Source organism: Dromaius novaehollandiae, chromosome 1, assembly GCF_036370855.1.
Source record: "Dromaius novaehollandiae isolate bDroNov1 chromosome 1, bDroNov1.hap1, whole genome shotgun sequence".
In the NCBI taxonomy this organism is placed as follows: Eukaryota; Metazoa; Chordata; class Aves; order Casuariiformes; family Dromaiidae; genus Dromaius; species Dromaius novaehollandiae.
This window is the reverse complement of record NC_088098.1, coordinates 58,045,574-58,067,803: the sequence shown is the minus strand read 5'-3', so window position 1 is coordinate 58,067,803 and position 22,230 is coordinate 58,045,574. Positions and strand designations below refer to the sequence as shown.

The 22,230-nt window shown below is 39.6% G+C and overlaps 2 protein-coding genes across 3 annotated transcripts in view; one reads left to right on the top strand and one right to left on the bottom strand.

The window, feature by feature from the left end:
- Positions 1 to 10,656, bottom strand: part of NT5DC3 (5'-nucleotidase domain containing 3) — a 46,130-nt gene extending 35,474 nt beyond the window's left edge. For both annotated transcript variants that reach the window (XM_064513635.1, XM_064513639.1), the window contains exons 1-2: positions 10,531 to 10,656; positions 6,422 to 6,485 (exon numbers count right to left, since the gene is read on the bottom strand). The gene's annotated coding sequence lies outside the window, so the exon portion shown is untranslated. The remainder of the gene's footprint in view (positions 1 to 6,421; positions 6,486 to 10,530) is intronic.
- Positions 10,657 to 10,730: 74 nt separating this feature from the next.
- Positions 10,731 to 20,982, top strand: HSP90B1 (heat shock protein 90 beta family member 1). Its single transcript, XM_026117931.2, has 18 exons — positions 10,731 to 11,178; positions 11,747 to 11,846; positions 12,549 to 12,690; positions 12,774 to 12,890; positions 13,303 to 13,634; positions 14,476 to 14,587; positions 15,106 to 15,228; positions 15,799 to 15,915; positions 16,328 to 16,465; positions 16,551 to 16,628; positions 16,710 to 16,775; positions 17,157 to 17,426; positions 17,645 to 17,890; positions 18,209 to 18,345; positions 18,753 to 18,831; positions 18,925 to 19,080; positions 19,676 to 19,768; positions 20,719 to 20,982. Exons 1-18 carry the CDS (start codon positions 10,746 to 10,748, stop codon positions 20,746 to 20,748), a joined length of 2,769 nt encoding a protein of 922 aa, XP_025973716.1. The 5' UTR covers positions 10,731 to 10,745; the 3' UTR covers positions 20,749 to 20,982.
- Positions 20,983 to 22,230: the final 1,248 nt, after the last annotated feature.

The following is a 22,230-nucleotide window of genomic DNA, read 5'->3' as shown; positions in this document are numbered from 1 at the left end:
CTTCCTACTGATAAGAATTGTACACAGAGTAGATGGTATTACAACTACCAGTGGGTCACTGTGCCATCTGGCAAGCCCACGGCATATCTTCTTTGAAATAGAGACTATGAACGTCTTTGTAAAAAGCCTGCCAAAGAACACCGTCACTCCTTAAAACCAGTGACAATTCACCCCACCTAGGGGACCTCTCCCCTTACTTTAGGGTCTCTGCTGTTCAAGAATTATTCAAATCCGTTCTCTGCAAGTAACTTCACATCTCTAGATCTAGCTAACAAAAACTTGTACATTTTGGAGGTTAGGAAGATTCAGTACTGGGGTAGCAACATACAGAATAGCAAATTAAACTATGATAGAAATCTGTCATTTCAGAGCAACATACATCTTTAAGTGACAAGAATGTGAAATAAAACCTTGTAGGCTTGATCATGCACATTTGAAATAAACACTAGTTTTGCCTGTATTTCAGTGCGAACGGGCCATGAACTAACTACTGCAGGTCATGTTTTCAGAACTGTTCAATGCTTAGCAGCTCTCACTTAAAAATATAAGTAAATAAAGGAACTGCTGGGTACATACAAAATTTAAAGTCTGGCTTAAAATTTGTTTCTAAATGCCCTACTGAGCAGTGATTTCTTCTGAAAATCTGGGTGCCTATTAATGTATCTAAATGAATATAACATGTTCTTTTGAAATCTTGCTCCAAGATGAATATTAAAATCTCTTATAACCTATTAACACATCATTCTTAAAACACAAGGTAGTCAGAAGAAGGACACAGACACAGTCTCTCTCCAAAATCTACTGCCACTCCGTTTAAAGGGTTGACTAGTTTGGTAGGATTGCTAAAGTCAGCATAATATCCACAGTATTCTCCTGGTCTGCTTTCAGCTTCTTTAAAACAACTGTGTACTTATCATTGCTCTTAATAAAAACTCACAGCAAAAAGTATTCACAGCTTTAACAATATCTAGGTCCTGTAGCTGCAGAACTCCTGAGTCATTTTGTACAATGCTGTTACAACAGATTTCAGCATTTTTCTCTCTTTTGACTATTCTTGTCTTTTGGAAGAATACAAAACAAATGCACAACACTGTTTTCTTCCCCTTAGCTTTAAATGAACCTAACTCAGGGCTGACAGCATTTTATCTTATGTAGCATTTAGTCAGTTCTAAGGGCTTGTTTTTCCTCTGACCTAAACTTTATTGCTGTCCGCTCTTTTTAATATTATCATTCCTACAGGTATTCTCACAATCTGTGTTCTGTTGGATACTAGCAGAGCAAACAGGAAAAAATTCATACTGGTTCTATGAAATTCTCAAAACTATTTCTTTAAATTCAACCCTCCAAGTCCACATCATAGTTCTGGATAAATAACACAGAGGCATGGTAGCTTTGTTGTAGCATGCGTTGGCGTCAGATTGCTGACAATTACCCAGGACTCAAAGGAAAGCAGCCCAATTTTTTTTTGTCTCCCATAGTAGTTCTTTCACATTGTAAAAGTTATTTTGCTTTCAGAATTACTGAGAGTTACAACTACATGTCTACTTGGAAAGGTAGCAAGCTGTTTCTAAAGAGAAGCCTGTCTTTCTCAGACAGAACTGAATGAAACAGCTTACAAAAACAACACACTTTTAAACCTTCTTCTAATTTTTATACAACTCAGTTATAGTCTAAGCAGCATTGTAGCCCATAGCCAGACTTGTGCAGCCAGCTCATCGCCTGGTTGTGACATTCTCTTCCTACCAATGCTATTTATCTTTGGAAAGACACTTTTTCCTATTAAACATTTCATCCTACAGATTATTCTGGAGGAAGACAATCCCAGATTAGATCTGCAAAAGGACTAACATGCTGGCAAGAGAACAGTTTTCAGCAGTCTCACCACCAAATGAAATACACACATTTCTTGTAGGCTGAAAAGCTCCCAATAGGTAGGGATAGCAAGGCAGCTACAGATGAAAGACTTACAAACCAAGAGACACAGCAAACAGCCAACTGAGTTGGCACTTATAATGGCTGAGAAGAGCCTGACTAAAAGCACCTAAGAAAAAGAGCTGGACACATAATTCTGAGTAGTCAGGTGATTGATAGGTATTCTCACTCACCCCTATTAAAGCCATTCCACTTTGTATGCAATAATTAAATACTCAGCCCAGAGATAGGAAGGATGGTCTAACATGATAGAAAAAAAGCTGAAAAGATGTAGTATGACCAGCATATTTAAAAAGAAAAAACAAACTCACTGAGGGAAAAAAAAAATTTACACACTCTAGAAATGATTTTGTCCTGACAAATATACTATTTCTTTTTCATTATATTAATCTGTAGCTCACTTACCAGTCTGCTCACACACTACAGCATTTCTGTAGTGATGAAAGCACAAGAGCCCACTAGACTTTCCTAAATTCACATCATAGCACCCATACGAAAACAGATACTTCATATTTACCTGCATACTTAAAACATTCAAAAGCTAAGCTATCTCTTCGTTAACTAACTCAAAGCAGGAAACACCTTTTCAGAAGCAAAGCCCTAAGCATGCTAACAAGGTCTATCCTCCTATACAACCTTTCCCTACAACCCTTTCCTCCTTCCCCTTTCTCTCCCCATTCCCCATTCCCCATTCCCCATTCCCCATTCCCCATTCCCCATTCCCCATTCCCCATTCCCCATTCCCCATTCCCCATTCCCTCCTCCTCCTCCCCCCCCCCCCCAACTTTGGCTGCCTGTGTTCATGATATACTCTGATATGACACAGCTGTATAACCTGAATCAGACATCTGCAAAAAAAACCAAAAAACAAAAAACAACAAAAAACAACAAAAAAAACCCACAGCTGAACTGTGAGAAATTGCTGGGAGGAGCCTGATCTGGGGCCTCCACCCTACACACCCTCCAACCTGTGGCTCAGGAGCTGCACTTAAACTCAGGCCTTGAGTTTAAATGCTCTTGATCTCTGCCTGCCTCATGCTCTCAGCATGCCTAGCTTGGCTAATGCAATTTGCCAGCTTGGCCTCAGTCCCACCTGGTCACTACAAACTTGTCTAGCAGGCGCTGGACTGCTAGCCAAACCTGGTTTCCATCACCAGGCAAGCTCTTCTTGGTTTGGTACTGGGGGACTTCACCTCTTGTCAGCAAAGCAGCAGTCACCCTCAGCTTCCAGCTGGCCTGGCTGCTCCTCGGCATGGAGCACAACACAGCTGCTGCCCAGCTTCTCATCTCTAGCAAGAGGGGAGCTGACGGGAGAACTCAATGACCATTAGCAGCTTTAAAGATACTATTTAATGTCACTCCTGTACAAATCACTTTTTAGCAATATTTTTGTGATGTTGTTTAGAATCTGATTGCACTACAAATATGGGATAGTTGGAAGTTTCCCTCACACTGTGATTGAGCCTTTTAAAAGAGTCTACAATATTTGAAAGCTAATGCACATGTACTTCTGTAGAATAGAAATCAATTTCCAAGCCTGATTCTCTACTGTTTTCTGCATTAGTCCCTATGTCTCATTCCAAATCTGTCAAGGAAAAAATGGATATTTCATCCTTAAAATATATTTCACAGTCCCAGTAAGAATAGCTTCCTTTCTTTTTAAATATATTTGAATATGTAATTGGTATGCAGATTGTCTGTTGATATAGACCTGAATTTCACAATGCAAATCTTGAAAGAAAATATTTTGCCTGGAGAAAGCACAAGGATTTTTATTTGACATTCTTTTTCCATCTATTTTCCAGCTACTATCTTTGATCTAACATGTAAGAAGCAAGAACCAGAGCTCACAAATAAATTGTGCCCCCAGCTGAGACCTTAGCGCTCACTTATTTACATTCAACAGGTCTAGAGTTCACTGGCTATTGCAGTTTACTTATGATGTCTCTGACTGGAGAAATAAAGACTGTTTTTCCTGGCACAAATAAATGTTGCTGAAACATGTCTGTTAACCTTCACTTGCAGTATTGCAAAGACTCTCTCTCTGGGACAAAAGAAAAAGAAGTCACGATACATCTGCAAGGAAGTGGCAATTGTCAGTATAACCATGAAAAATCTTTTTCCTAACAGAGTTAGAGAAATATTCATTTTAAACATAGGTATACACACATATATATGTAAAGAACGGTTGACAAAAATATACCTGAGAAATGGCTCTTTCTAATTTTGACATCTTACGGAGATGAACATATAAAGCACTCTGCTGACGTGTTTAATTCTCATTATTTAGCCCTTCCATAATCAATACCCTACTTACGTTGTTAACAGAAATCCACAGAAAATAGCATAGTAAAATATTTCTTTAAAGTAGCAGGAACAAACAATTTAAAACAATCTTTGCTGTTTGAATGCACAGACAATACCTGTGATTTATTAAAAGAAAAGCCTCCTCACAGTCCACTAGGGTGAGCTATCACCCAACAAATAGAGCAGAAGTCATTGCTGCTTTGGGTACTTCCCGAGCTGCTCAAGGACTTTTGGTCATTCTCTCCCTTATTTTCAGGTAGGAAAAAAGAAATATTATTTAAACATTAATGCCTTCTGTCCAAAGCTTTTTCTGTCTTCCTGGTTCAGCTCTCGGATAAAACACAAGCACCAACCTGCAGAAATCGTGTTTCCCAAGGTAGGTTTCCCAAGGTCTGGATGGTAACTAGACCTTTGTGGATAGGGGCTGTACTCCAAAAACTTTTACAGTTCACTGAGTGCTAAGAAAGTTGGCTAAGCTTGCGTGAACAAGCTGTAAGCTATATTGACACATCTCTGTGACACTACGCAAACAACAATGCTAGCGAGTGGATCCTCAGCTGCCGTGAGCTATTACAGTTTCACTGACTGCAGTCTAGCCATGCCGATTTATACTAGCTGAAGGTTTGACACCTCCTTATTAATAGTGTTTCCGTTGTTGGAGGACTGCAGTTGCCATTCTGGGTGGAAGAACCAGAAGTGATGCTATTTATACCATGCGTTCTTTGAGCCATATTCTCTGCAGGTGTAGACAAACTCCATTTAAGCTAATGGAGATGTGCTCTGTTCCATAAACAGAAAATTTGTCTGTTTTATCTTTTCTCTCCTTTTCTAAACTAAAGCCTCAACCCAGCATAGCACATAAGCATGTGCTTAACTTCAAAGATATGAATGGGTTCATTGATTTTTGATTTAAGCACATGCCCTGCTGGAGTTGACACCCTAAAGCTGTTGTGGAACAAGAGAGCTTGCAGCAAATGCTACAGCTTGTGTGCTTGTTGGACCTGATCACTTCAAGTTATGATTTTCTTTGTCTGTAGAGAATAGTAATACAGATCAGAATAATGCTGCACTCTTTTGAGAAAAGTAGTATTTCTTGTCATACATTTTTTATTCTTAGCTACGGCAATATGATTATGAACATACTACTGCAGGTGCACATTTCCAGTAATACTGAAACTTACAGAGTTTTTAGCACTTGAAGAATGAGGGAGGTTTTCAGAATGATCAAAACATGGTCATTTTATCTGTATAACACATCTGTACAGTGTTCTTCTAGTTATACTTCTTCACGGATTTTGCCCTTTGTGCTAGGCTCTTTAAAACCCATTCCATTCTGTCAGTGCATCTATTACAAGAATACACAGCAGGAAACTTCAAGGGATACCTTGAAGACTTCAGCAATAATAATAATAAAAAAGAAACAGATTACTGAATTTTCACTGATGGTGCCAGCTCCAATGTGATCATCAGTCTCAGGAGGAATGCAATAGAGCAGACTACAAGCTAAATAATAAATGAAGAACAAACAGTTTTTACCGAACTTAAGGCAAAACAAATAAAAATTAAAAATTGTGAAAGTAAGACACTGATTTTTAAGTCAGTGTTTAACATTTTTAAATAGGTTAATACTAAAAAATGTAAGAGAATGGCAAAAGATACATATGAAGATCTTTTCCTAATGCTATTTTGATGGTGTTGTAGACAACAGTCTTAAAGTTAAAAGACACATTTACACCAAAAGTACTTGCTGAAGGAACAGCTTAGACCCCAGTCCTCCAAACACCAACTCTGATCATGTGAGTAACTTGCCTAACATCAGTGAATCTTTCATCAAACTCATAGGACATACATATTTTTGAGTGCAATGTTTCCTGCATGTCATGCCTGAAAAGTTAAGTATTTCAGACTAAGCTCCTACAAGGTGCTGTGGACCTTCTGGAAATTCCTAAAAATGGTGGGACAAGAAAGAAAAGGTTGAAAAAATATATGTAACTTTCAACGTTTCATTGCAGTTGTTCCATTTTTTGTGATGCAGAGTGAAAGATTAATTTGACTGAACATTATGGTGCCCAAGGCTCCTTCAAGGATCTGGTTCTGACTGTATTTTACATCCACTGAATTCAGCCCCTTAGGTATTCAAATTATTCAAGTTAATGAAGCTTGTATATAGCATATACATTACCTAATAATGGCCACATTGGATCAGTCTAGTATCTTCTCTCCAACAGCAGCCAACAGTGGATGCCCTGGCAAGAACATAAGGACAAGAGGAGCACAAATCAATAAAAGCCCAGATAATTCCTGTTTGCATTATTTAGCTCACTAGTCCTCTGCTGACTTAATTGGCTTTTTCATAAGTAAACAAAGAGGGTTTGACACAAAGTTAATACTGAGACTAACAAAAATAATAAAAATAAACTAAAGCCAGTTTCTCAAGTCTTTAGATAAAATGAATGATGCTATATCAAATTAGGACTCCTCAGGATCTAGTCCCTAAGTGTACCAAAGCTCTTCTATATACTTTGTTATTTTTCTCCCTATTGTTCCTCAAGAAAATAGGCAAACCAAGAGCAGTGATATTTTTGTAACGATTAAAAAGCAATCTTCCAATTTTGTGTCATTATTAAGAGTAATCTGTGTATCCATAAACAAGTTTTGCTGGTTGCAGAACACTTTGTCATGCTCAGAAGTTACCTAAATATTCCATATGACACCTAATGAAATGGCACATTACAGACACTATATTGTAATTGCTACAGTTGCTCCAATGTCATGTAATAAAACAAAAATGCCTGGTTGCTTCTGCCTAAAGGATTTCACCCAGTTGGTGATCAGAGGTGAATTCCCACTACTGCAGTCTCCAGATAGTCACAAAATAACTTTGACTGAAGTCAAAACATGGCATTTTGTTCAATAGTTGCTCTTGATAAAAAGAGAGCAGGTAAGAATAATTCATAGCACAAGCATTTAGAAAGACACCATGATTTACAAACAATAGTATTTTAATCTTGCTTGCATGTAGTCACTGTAAATATTTTCTAAGATTTGGATAATCACCTTGGAAAGCCAGCTAATAGCAGCACTTTTTGTTTTATATTCACAAATACTCAGTCCCAAATATTGTCAAGCATCTTAAAGAAGTGGATATGTCTCCAGTTTGTTTGTATTTACAGTATTTAGTCCCTGAAGCAGAGGTTGCAGAATGAAAGAAATGCTAACTCTTGATTTATTGTTTTAATAAAGATACAAATGAAGCTGAAATTACAGAGAATTCAGATAAGTAATTTAGAATGCGTGATAATGCCAGAAAGACAGGGCTTAATTTGGTGGTAAAAACTTCAGGCTGCATTAATTATTCTAAAATAAAATCACTCATATTTCTTTATCAAAACTAGTACGACAGTACATGCCTTATTAGCACTGACACAAACTTGAGCATTTTTATTGCCCGTGAATAAAATGGAACTCGCATTAGTTACAAATTTGCCAGTGTATTAAAAGAGGAAATATTCTGCCAAACGAAACTCATTCCTCAGTTTTATGGTTTCCTTACATTTACACTCGTGTATGATGTCTTTGCTCTACGTAAGCTACACTCCAGGATTCCAGAAATGGTGGCTCGACCCACCACTATCAAAAGGAGAATATCGCCTTCTCCTAGTGATTCCTGCTCTTTACCTTGCTCCAGTCTGGGGCACATCAGACACAATATAAGCTGATTTAACTAGAGACTATTTTGCTGGTCTAAAGAGTTAAATCAGCTCAGGAAAGAGTCTGACACATGTCACAGCCAGTACAATGAAAGAAGGATTGTCTCTCTCTATTTATTACAGATGGAGCCTAGGGAGATTAGCTGGCTAATTTAGCTGGTTAAGTCAAATACCTAAAGTTGGATTGTGTGAACACCTCTCAATTTATCTCTACAGCTATTTCTGGCAAGCTAATAGTTCTTGCTAGCTATAACTCATAGTTGGAATCATGTGGCATGCTTCAGTTAGCAGACCAGACTTCCCCAAGGACAGGCAGATGAGCTGATAAAGCTGCAGAGCACTGGAGAAACACTTGCTCTACCATTTTCATGGGAAAAAAATGCTGCCTGTACTCTTTCTCTTATCACCAAATGCCACAGCATTTTTAGTTAAAAGAGCAAATACAGCACTTAAGTATACTCTCTCAATCATTATGCACACAATCATCAAAAGTATATATAACTGCTTTAAAGAATTCCTTAATGTAGCTAAGTTCCCCTATTAACAAACTATTACTTCTTAATAGTTACACCTTTGCTTCGGTGTTAAATCCTGGAAAGTGATGTCCAGACTTATTTTGAATAGCAGTAGTGGTCAGTGCACCTAAGATTTAAAAAGTTCCCTGAAGAGTGACTAGCAGAGAAGAAATGCTATCCAGCTTTGTGTTAAAGACCTAGTAACAGCAGTATTTGATAGTTCAGTTTAAAAAAGAATTTTTAATTTCATAATATAGTTTAAAATGAGGTAAAAGAAACAATTCTTAAAAGTTCAATATTCAGTCAGAGAATTGTCAAACTCTGCAAAGAAACCAAATTGTTTTTGTGAGAGCACAAATACTCAGCCTCCTCATTCTTACCTATCACTTTTGTCCGGGGTAATCCAACTGGGCTTTAATGAAAGCAAACAGTATAATGTATGCTTAGCAATCAATGCAGCTAACTACATCACACTTCTTAGTAGTGTATGACCTCTAAATGCAAAGGACAAAACATAGGTTTATTAAGGTTCCTATCTCCTTCAAAAACATCATTCTACCTTGTATAACCATAGTAGTAAGGAAACCAGCTGAATTTGGACTCCATAAAACTTAATCTAAAATCTCTGTTGGTTTAGCAAAATCAATAACAGAATTGGTGTGCATTCATGCTATTTCAGCTGCCAAAGTTCAAAAAGTTTGCAATGAAGCATTACATTTTCTCATTGCCTGAAAAACAACTGCTAAAACAAAACTGTCATAAAATTTGTTAATGCAAGAATTCTCCGAGATGGAAATCTGTTTACTCTGTGAATCCCTAAATCACATTCACACTTGTACGGTAACATATCTCACTCTAGGAATCACACAGACTAATTAGGAAACTGCAATCCTGAAGCTGCTTGTAGCTGACTTTTAGGAAAGACAAACTTTCTCCATTTAGACTTTCGAATGACCAAATTACATTTTCAGACTTGCAGACTGGAAAATATTTTCAATTAGGTGAGACTGGTCTTTGCAAAATAATCCTCCAAGTTCACCTTGGTCTTTATAAAAACCTGACAGGCAGTCTTTTACCTACAGTCCTGATCCTGACCTCTCTTACACTTAATTTTTCATAGTCCTTCTCACAGACTTTTTGGGAAAGTAAATTTCCCTCTTATTTCTCTTATCCTATTTGATCAGTGGAGCAGCAACTTCTGAAATAAAACTACTGAAACTGCAAATCATACAGAAAATCTTCATGGATTATTTTTAAATAGCTTTTTAAATGATTACGCTTGAACTAGAATCTTGGCTTCATTAAGAAGAACCCAAGGGTAACAATTCCCTACTATAAAACAGAGGCTCCTTTCTAATTCTATAAATTCTGATTATCAGTACAAGATACAACACTGAGTTTTGAGGCTGAAAAACTAACTAGTCCACTGTGTAACTAATGTTGATGAGCTTATTTTTCCGAAAGAGAATTTTAGCTACATAAAGACAGACTAACTTCAACGCTTGTGAAGTTACCAAATACGCTGGACTTTTCTTATTTTTTATATTGAACATCTTGGATCGACAGTTTTCAAACACATTCCTCTGCAAGTACAGAGTTCATTGAATCATTGCTTGCTAGGTATTTTTTTCTCCTTCTTGGAAAGCTGATGTCGACCACTTGTAAGACAAAACAGGCGACTGGCACACGAAAGCCAGGGCAGACTTTTACAGGAAGGCAAGGGGGAACTGTAAGCTGCTCCAGGTAGCTTATTAACATACACAAGGCGGGATATTATATTTGATCGCTTGTTAACGTTCACTATTTAAAAACGTTAGGTCATAAACAAGCCCGGAAGTCCGCCGGAGCCCGCCGGTGCGAAGGCCCAGCCTCGAGCCCCCAACACAGGCCTCCTTCCCGTCGCGCTCCGCGGACTACAGCTCCCAGCATGCCTCGCGGCACGCCACGCACTGCAGCTCCCGGCATGCCCCGCGACGCGCCATCCACGCACGGCGCCCGCCGCCGGCTCGTGCCCCGCCGGCCTTCCCTCCGCCTGCCCCGCCCCCGACTCCCCCCCGCTTCGGTACCTGGGGGCGCGCGGGCCGCCATGAGCGGAAGCGCTCGTTTCCGTAGCGACTACGGTAAACATTCCGGGTGCCCCCGGAAGCGGTTGGAGCCGCTCTGCCCACGCGGAGGTTTTTCTTATCGCACCTCGGTGCGGCCGCACTCACTGCGAGCCACATAGCCTCAGCGTTAAACCTTTACGGCTTATTCATTAAAAAAAAAAAGATGCTGGAAGGCCATGCGGCAGAGACCTGTCCCTGGACATGATTGGCCAAAAGCACCTCCCCCCAGCCAATCGGGGCCGGCCACGCTCTGCCCGCAGGAAACCGCACATGGAAAGCCGCGATTGGCGGCGCCGGGCCCGGGCCCCACCTTTCGCGGCTCACCACTGGCTGCGTGTTTGGCGTGGTACGCTCTGATTGGACAGTCGCGCAGAGCCCCCCCCCACCCCTCAGCGCCCCGCGTTGATAAGGCGAAGGGGGAGGGCTGCCGCTGTCCCAGCGGCTTGGCGGCGGCGCGGGAGGCGTCGGGTGGCGGCTGCGTCCGGTTGCGGCGGGCTCGTGAGCGCGAGGCAGGTGTTGCCCGGGGCTGTTCTCTTCTGCAGCCGCAAACCCGCGTCGCCATGAAGCCAGTGTGGGGGCTCGCTCTCGTGTGCACTCTGCTTCTGGCCGGTGAGTCCCCTGGCTGTTTCCTCGTCTACCGCCTTCTGGAAGCTTCTGGCGAGTGGCGGTTGTGGGGGGCGGGGAGTCTCGCCGGGCGGCAGCCCCCACTTCTCCCTTAGTGCTGGGAGAAGAGGGGCGGACGGAGGCTGGCGAGCACCTGGGTGGGGTTGTCGGAGCCCTGTCGGCCCAGGGGGTCCCTTCCTTCTCCCCCGCCTCGGCGCATAGAGGCAGCTGCTGTCCCAGGTCTTGACCTCGCACGTGTAGTGAGGGGAGGGGGGGGCCGCATGTCCTGCTTTCTCTCGAGCTGGTGTTGGCCCTCCTGTAGGGAGGGGGGCGCTTCGGAGCGGGGGAAGGTACATGTGGGACCGCTCATGCGCTATCGGGGAGGTGGGGGAGGAGGCTGGAGTTTGTTGTCTTCCTCCCTTTCTGATGTCCCCAAGTGAGGTAAAGTTACCTTAAGGGTGGGGTGGAAGAATAGATGGATCTGAGTCTGAAAATCTCTGTGGGTAACAAAGAAGAGTTTTGGAAGTGTTGAATGGGGTTCTGGCTCACCTTGTTGGATTTCTTGTTTTTCCAGTGTCTGTTAGAGCTGATGAGGTGGATGTGGATGGGACCGTGGAAGATGACTTGGGTAAAAGCAGAGAAGGGTCTCGAACAGATGATGAAGTTGTTCAGAGGTTGGTAGGTGGGGGTGTGGGTCAGTTACTTGTGAACTGTCAAGAATAGTGTCATTACTGTAAGGATTGTTTCTTATATTGCTAATGCCCAAAGTGTAGACGGTGTTGGGGGGGGTAGACTTTCAAAGATGTGCTGTCATTAAACTGGAGAGATCTAGTCATCTGGGAGAAGTACAGTAAAACTGTCTATTTCTGAAAACACTGTCCCCCTCTAAATTAAGAAGAGGCTGAGGTAACTGGATTCAGAAATACTTGGCTTATTTTGTCTAATAGCAGTAGTCACATAACAGCAGGTAAATAGGGGTTTATTTCTGCATGTAACTGCATGTAGTAAATGGTATCAGTTTCACACCTACTGATGGAATAATTTTATACCTACGAAACACTTCATCTTTTGTGAATTGTACCATGTGCTGAGGATTACAGTGGTTGTAAAATGCATGTATTCTTCCTTGTGTTCCTTTATAAGGGAAAAAGTTTGATTTGCAAACAGGATTTTCACTTGAGTCTGACTTGGGTGGAGGTTAACCAGTAGAGGAAAGTTATGGTTGCAGCTATCTGATGCAGTCATGTAACTTTATGCTAGCTGTGTCAGTAATTAAGGGTCTCATTGTTGATGTTACATTGAACCCTGTTAGACTGTAAAAATAGTGGTACTGTGTAGGAACAAGATTACTTGACGTGTTTCCATTGTTTCCACAGAGAAGAAGAAGCTATCCAGCTAGATGGTCTAAATGCATCCCAGATAAAAGAAATCAGAGAAAAATCTGAGAAGTTTGCATTTCAAGCAGAAGTTAACAGAATGATGAAACTTATTATCAACTCTTTATATAAAAATAAAGAGGTTAGTGCCTTTATCAGTAGGACATGCTATGATGGTTTGTGTGTGTGTATTCTTGAATTCCTGACTACTGATTTCTATTTCAGATTTTCCTGAGGGAACTTATTTCAAATGCTTCTGATGCTTTAGATAAGATACGGTTAATATCCTTAACTGATGAGAATGCTCTTGCTGGTAATGAAGAACTTACTGTCAAAATCAAGGTAAGAAGCATTATCTAACCATTTTATCTGGTCCACTGAGGGGCAGTGGAAAGAATAAAAGAAGGTAGTGTCTCATTAATCTGTTAAGTTGATTGCTTAATACGGATGTAAAAACAGACTGTGACCACCACATCAGGACACTTGCAGTTCACTTCACCAGAGACAACTTCTTTTCTTTTAGTCCCTTGAAAATATATCTCTGATTTAATAAATGGTAACTGGATTATTGAAGTACCTCAAAGGTAGTCTTTCCTTACTGCTCTACTTACTGGGAATTCAATTTATCATAGCCAGGCAAGTTTAAACTGGAATGATCAGTTGCTAGTCTCCTTGTCACTCTTTCACAGTAGTGCATTGTGTCTAAAGGTTCAAAGCAAAGTCCAGTTGAATATTTGTCTTTTTCTTTTTTCAGTGTGACAAAGAGAAGAACATGCTTCATGTTACAGATACGGGTATTGGCATGACAAAAGAGGAGTTGATTAAAAACTTGGGTACCATTGCAAAGTCTGGTACAAGTGAATTCTTAAACAAGATAACTGAAATGCAGGATGATAGTCAATCAACATCTGAGTTAATTGGCCAGTTTGGTGTTGGCTTTTATTCTGCTTTCTTAGTAGCAGACAGAGTTATTGTCACATCAAAACACAATAATGATACGCAACATATTTGGGAGTCAGACTCAAATGAATTCTCTGTGATTGATGACCCAAGAGGAAACACTTTGGGACGTGGCACAACCATAAGGTGAGTATTAAGTCAGTTTCTTTAAGTTAAAAAAAGTTGTGTGTATGGATAGATACATAGCTTCATTAGAAAATTTGGGTGAATTTAGTGTTGTGAATACATACAGAGTCTGATTCCTGTAATACAGCTGTTGTCAGGCTAATGCAAGCATCCTAACTAGTTATTGCATCTAAAATAGATTGTTAATGCAGTTAGTTCATCTCATGAAATGTCAAGCCAAGAAAGCCACAAGCATCTTGACAAGTAACTGGTGGCAAGTAATTCCAGACATTTCCAGCAGCCTGCAGACTCATGCAATTTCTCAACGCAATTGTGGCTAAATGAGACTGATACAGGGGATGTAGAGTTCCACCTTGGAAACAGATTGCTGTTTATCTACTGGTGGGACTGGTCTGATACAAGTATCAAATTAGAAGAGGCTTGACAGCCCCCCTCTTCATCACTTCAAGCATGTGAATTTGCTTGAACTAGGCTTTGTCATTTAGGAGAACTGCTTCCTGAAGAAGGCCTTCAGTAGGGAAAAAGTTAATCCTCTCAGTGCTCTAGTTTCAAATGAAATCAGTAAGAGGAGATCAATAGCCTGATCATTATAATCAATGTGATTTGAGTTTTTTATTTAGAGTTTTGAACTTTGGACTATATTCCATTTGTTAAGAATGCTTATTCCACAAAAGCTTGTATTTTTGAAGAGGTGCATGGGGAGCTTTTACTAGTTCAGCAGTGACTAGATAAGTTTGAATCACTGTAGCAGCAACAGTGGAAAGGTGCTTCTGTTTCTGTAAAACTATTTTAAAGTACTGGTCTTGGACTCTGAATGAATCTTTTTTTTTTTTATTTTTAGCCTTGTCTTGAAGGAGGAAGCATCAGACTACCTTGAGCTGGATACTGTTAAAAATCTAGTCAAGAAATATTCACAGTTCATAAACTTCCCCATATATGTGTGGAGCAGCAAGGTCAGTGTCTCTAACTGAGAGTTATATAGTATGAATTTCAGGTTTTGAAAACTATTTGACCAGATATTTCAGGAAGAGTTACTGGGGGGGAGGGGAGAGAATCTTCTGCTGGCTATGCAGTGGAGTCTTATCTGGTGATTGAAAGCTTTGCTAAGCTGTCAAGCAAGACCACAGTATGTGTCTGTATTAAAAATAAGGCAGTTGTAACTGTTCAGCTGTTCTTGTGATACCTTTTGGTGTAGCACTAACTTTGAATCATCTCAGTCTGTGGTTAGCCTGTGTATCCAATGCTATTAAAGCTGAATTTTCATATTTGACTACAGTGGCCTCCCAGTGTGTTGGAGGAAAGCAATGCATTCATGAAAATGCAACTAAACACATAGCTGCCTACACAGAAACACTTGCCATAGGCAAATCACATAAGTTAAACTGGTATTGTGATTAAGCTGTTTCAGAAAATACTAGAAGTTATTTGCTAGAAAGCTAAACAGGCTGAGTCCCCTCTTAATTCTCTCTAGACAGAGACTGTTGAAGAACCCATTGAGGAGGAGGAGGAGGAAGCAAAGGAGAAAGAAGAAACAGATGATGATGAAGCCGCAGTTGAAGAGGAGGAGGAAGAGAAGAAACCAAAAACTAAAAAGGTGAGCTTTGTCAGCCTTCAGAGGTCTTGTAAGTCATGACAGTTATTTCAGCAGTTTTAATAGGTAGTCTTTCAGAGATGCATTTCAATGTGTGTACTTTTCCAAAACAGTCCTATTTAAGTGTGTGACTGGATAACTCAGTAAATAAGATAAACTTCATTGAAATGGAGCAAATGACTGCCTTTGAGTTTATGCACAGTGAACTCACTTTGAAGTGATAGCAAACTTAAGTAGTTCAATAATGTTGAATAGTTTGGATTGAATATATTCTTTTGGAAAGTTTTCTTCGTAATGGTGGTGGAATAGAAATCTTGGATCACCGGTGAATGCAGTAATGTATATTAGCCATACTGTAGTGTACTTTTTTGCTATGTGCTTACACTTAAGCGCTACACACTTAAGTGAGAATGCCCAGGCCTCTGCTGAATTTATTTCCTAGATTAGAGATAGCATGTATGTATATTTTTTTTTATGCTATTTTATGACCTAACATTCTCTTTGGTAGGATTTCTTTGACTTATTTGTAGTGAAGCATGAGTCTTTATTGTATTATGCTGTTTATGTACTTAGGTTGAAAAGACTGTTTGGGATTGGGAGCTTATGAATGACATAAAACCAATCTGGCAGAGACCATCTAAAGAAGTTGAAGAAGATGAATACAAAGCTTTTTACAAAACCTTTTCCAAGGTAATCTCCAAGGCTCAAGAATTTTTTCAGAGCAGTAGAGATACTAGAGTATCTCATGTTGTGTAAATGACATGGTGACTGAGTGCTAATAGGATGGGCTTGCCTTTGAAGAATGGGTTAACTGTGTCAGTGTGTGGGTTTGCTGTCTGGAATTCAGTCTAGGATTGCAAGCTGTAATCTTCTGTATTGGTAACTCTTTAGTTCTGGCTTTAAATAGAGCTAGTAAGTCTCCCAGATTATTTGTATTTCAGCTGAATCAGGCACTTCTGTCTCCTTAATAGATTCTAATGAAGCATGCTTAGATGGTTTCATTCTTTCTTACACACTTAGATCTGACAAACACATTTTTCAGTCATAAAATGAATGTTTTGCCAATATCTTTCCACTGTCAATTAAAAACTTTTTTTCACAGGATCATGATGATCCTATGGCTTACATCCACTTCACTGCTGAAGGGGAAGTAACTTTCAAATCCATCTTGTTTGTTCCCAATTCTGCTCCACGTGGCCTGTTTGATGAATATGGATCCAAAAAAAGTGATTTCATAAAGGTAAAACAAGCAAGTGTGTTGATTGTGGTTTAAAAATATATGAAACCTCTACAATAACCCAATTACTATTTCTCTTGTAATACAGCTGTATGTTCGAAGAGTATTCATCACAGATGACTTCCATGACATGATGCCCAAATATCTTAACTTTGTTAAGGGTGTTGTAAGTATTACATCTTAATTGTATTTGATTTTAATTTTAAAATACTGTTAGTTATACTTAATAAGTTTCTTCTTGAATTAGGTGGATTCTGATGATCTTCCTCTGAATGTATCTCGTGAAACACTTCAGCAGCATAAATTGTTAAAGGTAAGCTAATCAGATCATAAACCTCTTCATATTAATAGGAGGGGACTGGTTCAGAATGAAAATATGTAACAGTAATATCTGGCAGACAAATAGCTTGCTTAATTTAGCTTTAAAAATGTAAGAATGTGAAGTCAAAGTATAGAAAACCACAGCACTTCTGTTTTCAGACTACTTCTGTTCACTTCTAAATCAAGGACATTAAGCATCTCAAATCTGCCCTTTTCAGCAAGCCCAAATTAAAGTTCTTCCATAAGTGAAAATACCCAGTCCCATGAGATGAGTGGGATTATTGTGGCAATGGCTGACAGACCAAAGGTGGTGGTTAGTACTTGAGGTTATCAAGTGCTTACTGTTAAAACTTGGTATTACTACTTTTTGTAGGTGATCAGAAAGAAACTTGTTCGTAAAACCCTTGATATGATCAAGAAAATTGCAGAAGAAAAATACAATGACACATTCTGGAAAGAATTTGGTACTAATGTAAAGCTTGGAGTGATTGAGGATCACTCTAATCGTACACGACTGGCTAAACTTCTTCGCTTCCAGTCTTCTCATCATGAAAGTAACCTTACAAGCCTGGACCAGTATGTGGAAAGAATGAAAGAGAAACAGGACAAGATATACTTTATGGCAGGTGCCAGCAGGAAGGAGGTATGTGAGCATGGAGTGAAGGAGGAAAATATATAAGGTTTCTAGTCAAAAAAGTACTGCTGCTGGACTGTCTGCTACAAATGTAGAATCTCTGTGTTTGTGGTACTACTGCAGTTCAGTCTTCTTATACTACTGTTTATCAAAATATCTGTACAGGTTTTGCTAGCTGCTGATACCAACACAACTGAACTGCTGTCTGTTCCATTTTGTCTCCTTAGGCCGAGTCCTCACCATTTGTTGAACGTCTTCTGAAAAAGGGTTATGAAGTGATCTATCTGACTGAGCCTGTAGATGAATACTGTATTCAGGCTCTGCCAGAGTTTGATGGCAAGAGATTTCAGAACGTAGCTAAAGAAGGAGTTAAGTTTGAAGAAAGCGAAAAATCTAAGGAGAGTCGGGAAGCCTTGGAAAAGGAGTTTGAACCACTCTTAAACTGGATGAAAGACAAGGCCTTAAAGGACAAGGTACAAAATGTTAAGCTATTTTGTAACCCTTACTTACTTGCATATGCTATTGTACTTCCTGCTATAATGCTTGCCTTGTTAATCCTTTGGTCATCAAGGACGTAATAATAACTTCTCCTGCCATCTTTATATGGAAGGCTATACCAAGTTGGATAAAACGCCTGTATTGACTTTGGGAAGATACTGAGTTAGACTGCTTCTTGTTATAAAGCTTTTGGACACCACTCAAGTGGCCAAGTGACACAGTTTCAGAGTTGGCTCTATTCCATAATAAGAGCTTGATTCTGTGAACTAAAATTAAGGCTTTTTTCTCTCTAGATCGAAAAAGCTGTGCTATCTCAACGTTTAACCCAATCTCCATGTGCACTTGTGGCTAGTCAGTATGGGTGGTCTGGTAACATGGAAAGAATCATGAAGGCTCAAGCTTACCAAACTGGGAAGGATATCTCTACAAAGTAAGCTTTATATTCATACGTAGTAGCAGATATGAAATGTAGTTGATGGCCCAGCTGGTTTGGTGTGGGCATACCAAGCTTCCATCTGGTTCAGATAATTCTCCATGTTTTTAAGGCAATTTATAACTGAGTCGCTGTCTCCCATCATTGTCTTATGTTGATTGCTGTTTCAAAGCCTAGTGTGTAAAACTGCTTGGTGAGCAAGACTTTAATCAGCACTGTTTTCCATCTGTCATTTTGTGATAAGAGAACACAAACTGGTTTAATCACTTGAAAGCTTTCAGAGTTAAGTTGTGGTTTTAATTTAAAGAGAATATAGTCACTGTACCTGTATTCAGCATTGATGGAGTTTAAAGGTGTAGTTGTCCTTCACTTTAAAGCTTAATACTGATATTCACTCTTTTCAGCTACTATGCTAGTCAGAAGAAGACATTTGAAATAAACCCTAGGCATCCACTGATAAAGGACATGCTGAGGCGAGTCAAGGTAAACAAATAACAATTGTAAAACATTGACTGCTTGGCTGCACATGAACTAGTTAGCAATTTTTTTGTTTGTTTTTTGATGCTTCCATGTTAGGAAAATGAAGATGACAAAACAGTTTCAGATCTTGCAGTGGTATTGTTTGAAACTGCAACTTTGAGATCAGGATATATGTTACCAGACACCAAGGAATATGGGGATAGAATAGAAAGGATGCTTCGTTTAAGTTTGAACATCGACTTGGATGCAAAGGTTAGTTGCCTTCAGTTGAAGGGTGATTTTCTTTTTTTTTAATTCAAGTATTTTATGCTTAAAATAGAGAAGCAACAGTAGATTTGCTTAAAATGAGATTGAAATGCATATGGCTTCCTGCATGTAGGTGGGCCATCAGGAGACCAGTTCAAGTCTCTGGGTGGGGGATTGATGAGTCTGTCCTCGAAGCTTCTGTCCTTCCCAGTTTGTTGAGATGCTGCTATTTCTTTTGCTTTTTCTTGAACAGTGCTGAATTCTTAACTAAATGGTGGTTATAGGGGAGTAAATGAGGAGCCAAACAGAAACGCATCCCAGTCCTGCCTGGGGGGAAATTAATAAGTGGGTGTATATCTTCTCATAATGCTGTGCAAGAACTTGTTGGTATCTTCCTAGAGGAACCATGGTAATGAGCATATCAGTGGTAAAGAGTAACTTGTCCTGCCCTTCAGAAAGCTTGGGGCAAATGATTCATCAAACTTATGAACTGATAATAAATACTTCAATAGCCTGTGCTAGCCAGTTCACAACTAGCAAACATCCCAAGCAAATAGAGCTCTTAAGAATGCATAGCAAAGAACCTGTGACCCTCCTACAGGTGGAGGAGGAGCCTGAGGAGCCTGAAGATGCAGCTGAGGAGGCAGAGCAAGATGAAGAAGAGGTGGATGCTGAAGAAAGTGAAACACAAAAGGTGAAGTCTTGATCTTGATTTGATTTCCATGCAGCTCTGGCTGTGGTACTTCTTGGCCACAAACCTGTTAACTTTGCTTTCCATAACTCTAGTAGTTAGTGTGAGGCTTTTCTGAGCTTTTCTTGGAAGAATCACTGCAACACAAATAGCACGTTTTTCCTTAGCATACCATAGTATATGCAGCAACAATGTGGACTTAATAGCTAAATAGTTAAACTGTTTTATGAAGTGAGCCTTGACTTCACTGGCTAATAATACTAATGTCTGTAGCTTTAACAAAGTCTTGATGAGTATGCTAAACTCCATTACAGTTTCTGAATGTCATCCTTTAAGTTACCATGAGACCTTCATAGGGTCTGCCTGCCTTTCTTGTGTTGCCTGGCTCTTAAAGTTCTACAAGATTATCTCCAACTTTACATAGCCTTTGGTGTTGCACTCGCATACTAGTACCTGTCAAATTCCCTAAGAATAAGCTTGACGAACAATAGTTACTGTACCATACCTGCTTTATGGGGTTTTTCTGCTATCACTGTAGAATTTAATGAACCATATTACCTGTCTATAGCAGAAGTTATGTTCTACTTTGACTGTTTTATTAGCATGCTTACAGATCAAGGTTTCTGACAGTCATCTGGCAAGTACACTTGCTTCCTCTTGTCAGGTAGAATAGGGCTATTAATGGTGCTAATACTGTGCTTGAAAGGTAGCTTTCAAAGTAGGCTCTACTTTAATCCTTTGAAGTATTAAAGATGAAATGACAAACTTGATCTGCTGCTAACATTTGAGCAGCCTGAAGTAAGGGGTTTTCTGACTCTTAGAGAAGATCTAATATGCCATCATCTGAAAGTGTCAATAGTACTTCTCATGAACTCAGTTCTTCTGGCACAGCTTTTATTATCTCTTTATTATTAAAAAGAAAGATTCTGATTGTCTATTTCTTGTCTCCACAGGAATCCACAGATGTGAAAGATGAACTATAAACTACACTCAGCTACCATCCTGTGTTGGGAGTTAGGGAATGTAAATTAGATTGTTCTGTTTTTTCCACTGTAAAATGCTGAGGGATGGTATGGGGTTAAGGGCAAAGGAGGATTTTTTTTTTTAAGTTGACTTTTCTAAAACATTCCTCACGAATGTAAATTTGTACTATTTAACTGACTACTTGGTGTAAAATCTTGTCACGTACACAATAAAATGTTCCCAAACAATGTTAACCCTCTAAATTTCATGCGGTGAGATCATCTTGTGGGCTACCACTAAGAAGAATTTGATGGGATTGTCTTTGAGTGTTCAGGTCTGCACAGCAGGAAGTTTGCTCTGATGGTTCAGCAGTCTTTTTAACTTTCCACACTAGTGTTACTGCTGTATGCCTAAGGTCAGGTGTTGTGTTAAACCTGCCATGCTGTTGAGCTAGACTGCCTGATACTTGTGAGCTACACTGTACTGACACAAACTGTGTGGAATGAATATTCAGATGTTACATAACTGCTGTCATTTTGAGAAATAGGAGATAAGATTTAAAAATAGATGGAACTATTACTGGAACTGAAGTCCTGCAGCTTAGCATGAATGGTAGTAGTGTAAAGGAAGTGTGATTGTAGTATGTAATGGACAGTGGTGGCCTTTATGTCCAAGACAAGTGAGAATTATCTCCATCCATTAGAGGTGTGAACAGACAGAAAAGTGGCTTACTACCTCTGAGCCGTTCTTTGCTGTTTAGTAACACTGCCTCATACCTGTGTAGTTCATCGTAGAAAGCAGGACTACTGTGTTTCTTAAAGTTTTTAAATGGAATTCTTGGCTATGACAATTATTTCTTAATGCTGTTGTTACCAGACTTCTAGTACTCTTGTTTCTATGTCTTTTTAGTATGACTAAGCACTGTAAATGCTTAGTATAAATCAAGCTACAGCTGCTGACACCAGAGGGAATAATCTGGTAGCAAGCAAGACCAGAGGCACCACTTCCACTTGTATTAGCTTTATGTGGTGTTTGGATGAAGCACTGCATTTTTCTCCCCCTGCCCCCACTAGTGCCTCTACTTTGAAACAAATCTTCACAGGGTAGGTAGAAAGTGTTTACATGGAAGTTCTTCTGTCTTCCTCTGAAAGAAGTTCTTAGAGGTAGTACTCCTGTGCAGCAACTCCAGTTAATGACTTGGAAGAGTGGTTTGTAGGCATTCATGCAAAAGACTGAAGTTTGAGCTTCACACTCTGAAGTGAAATAGGCTATTCTCATTAAGACAGTGGCCTAAGGAACTTACTTTTCACTTATTTTTACTCTATATTGTCTAAATAATTTTGTTCCCTTGCAATAAACACACTGCATTTGTATCAGCATGGCTACGGAGTTAGGGTTCATACAGAGTTGTTCTTAAAGTATGCTGTTTGAGACTTCTAGGAATGGCAGCTTAGTAGCGTGTGTGTGGTTTTTCAGGTTTCTGCAGTAGTCTTAGGTATTGT

What these genes read in the sequence shown, in the direction of transcription:
- HSP90B1 (XM_026117931.2), top strand. Translation starts at nt 10,746, where the DNA reads ATGCGGCAGAGACCTGTCCCTGGACATGATTGGCCAAAAGCACCTCCC. An exon ending in ACAAGGCCTTAAAGGACAAG is followed by an intron (nt 17,891 to 18,208) that starts GTACAAAATGTT and finishes TTTTCTCTCTAG; the next exon opens with ATCGAAAAAGCTGTGCTATC. An exon ending in GGGAAGGATATCTCTACAAA is followed by an intron (nt 18,346 to 18,752) that starts GTAAGCTTTATA and finishes CACTCTTTTCAG; the next exon opens with CTACTATGCTAGTCAGAAGA.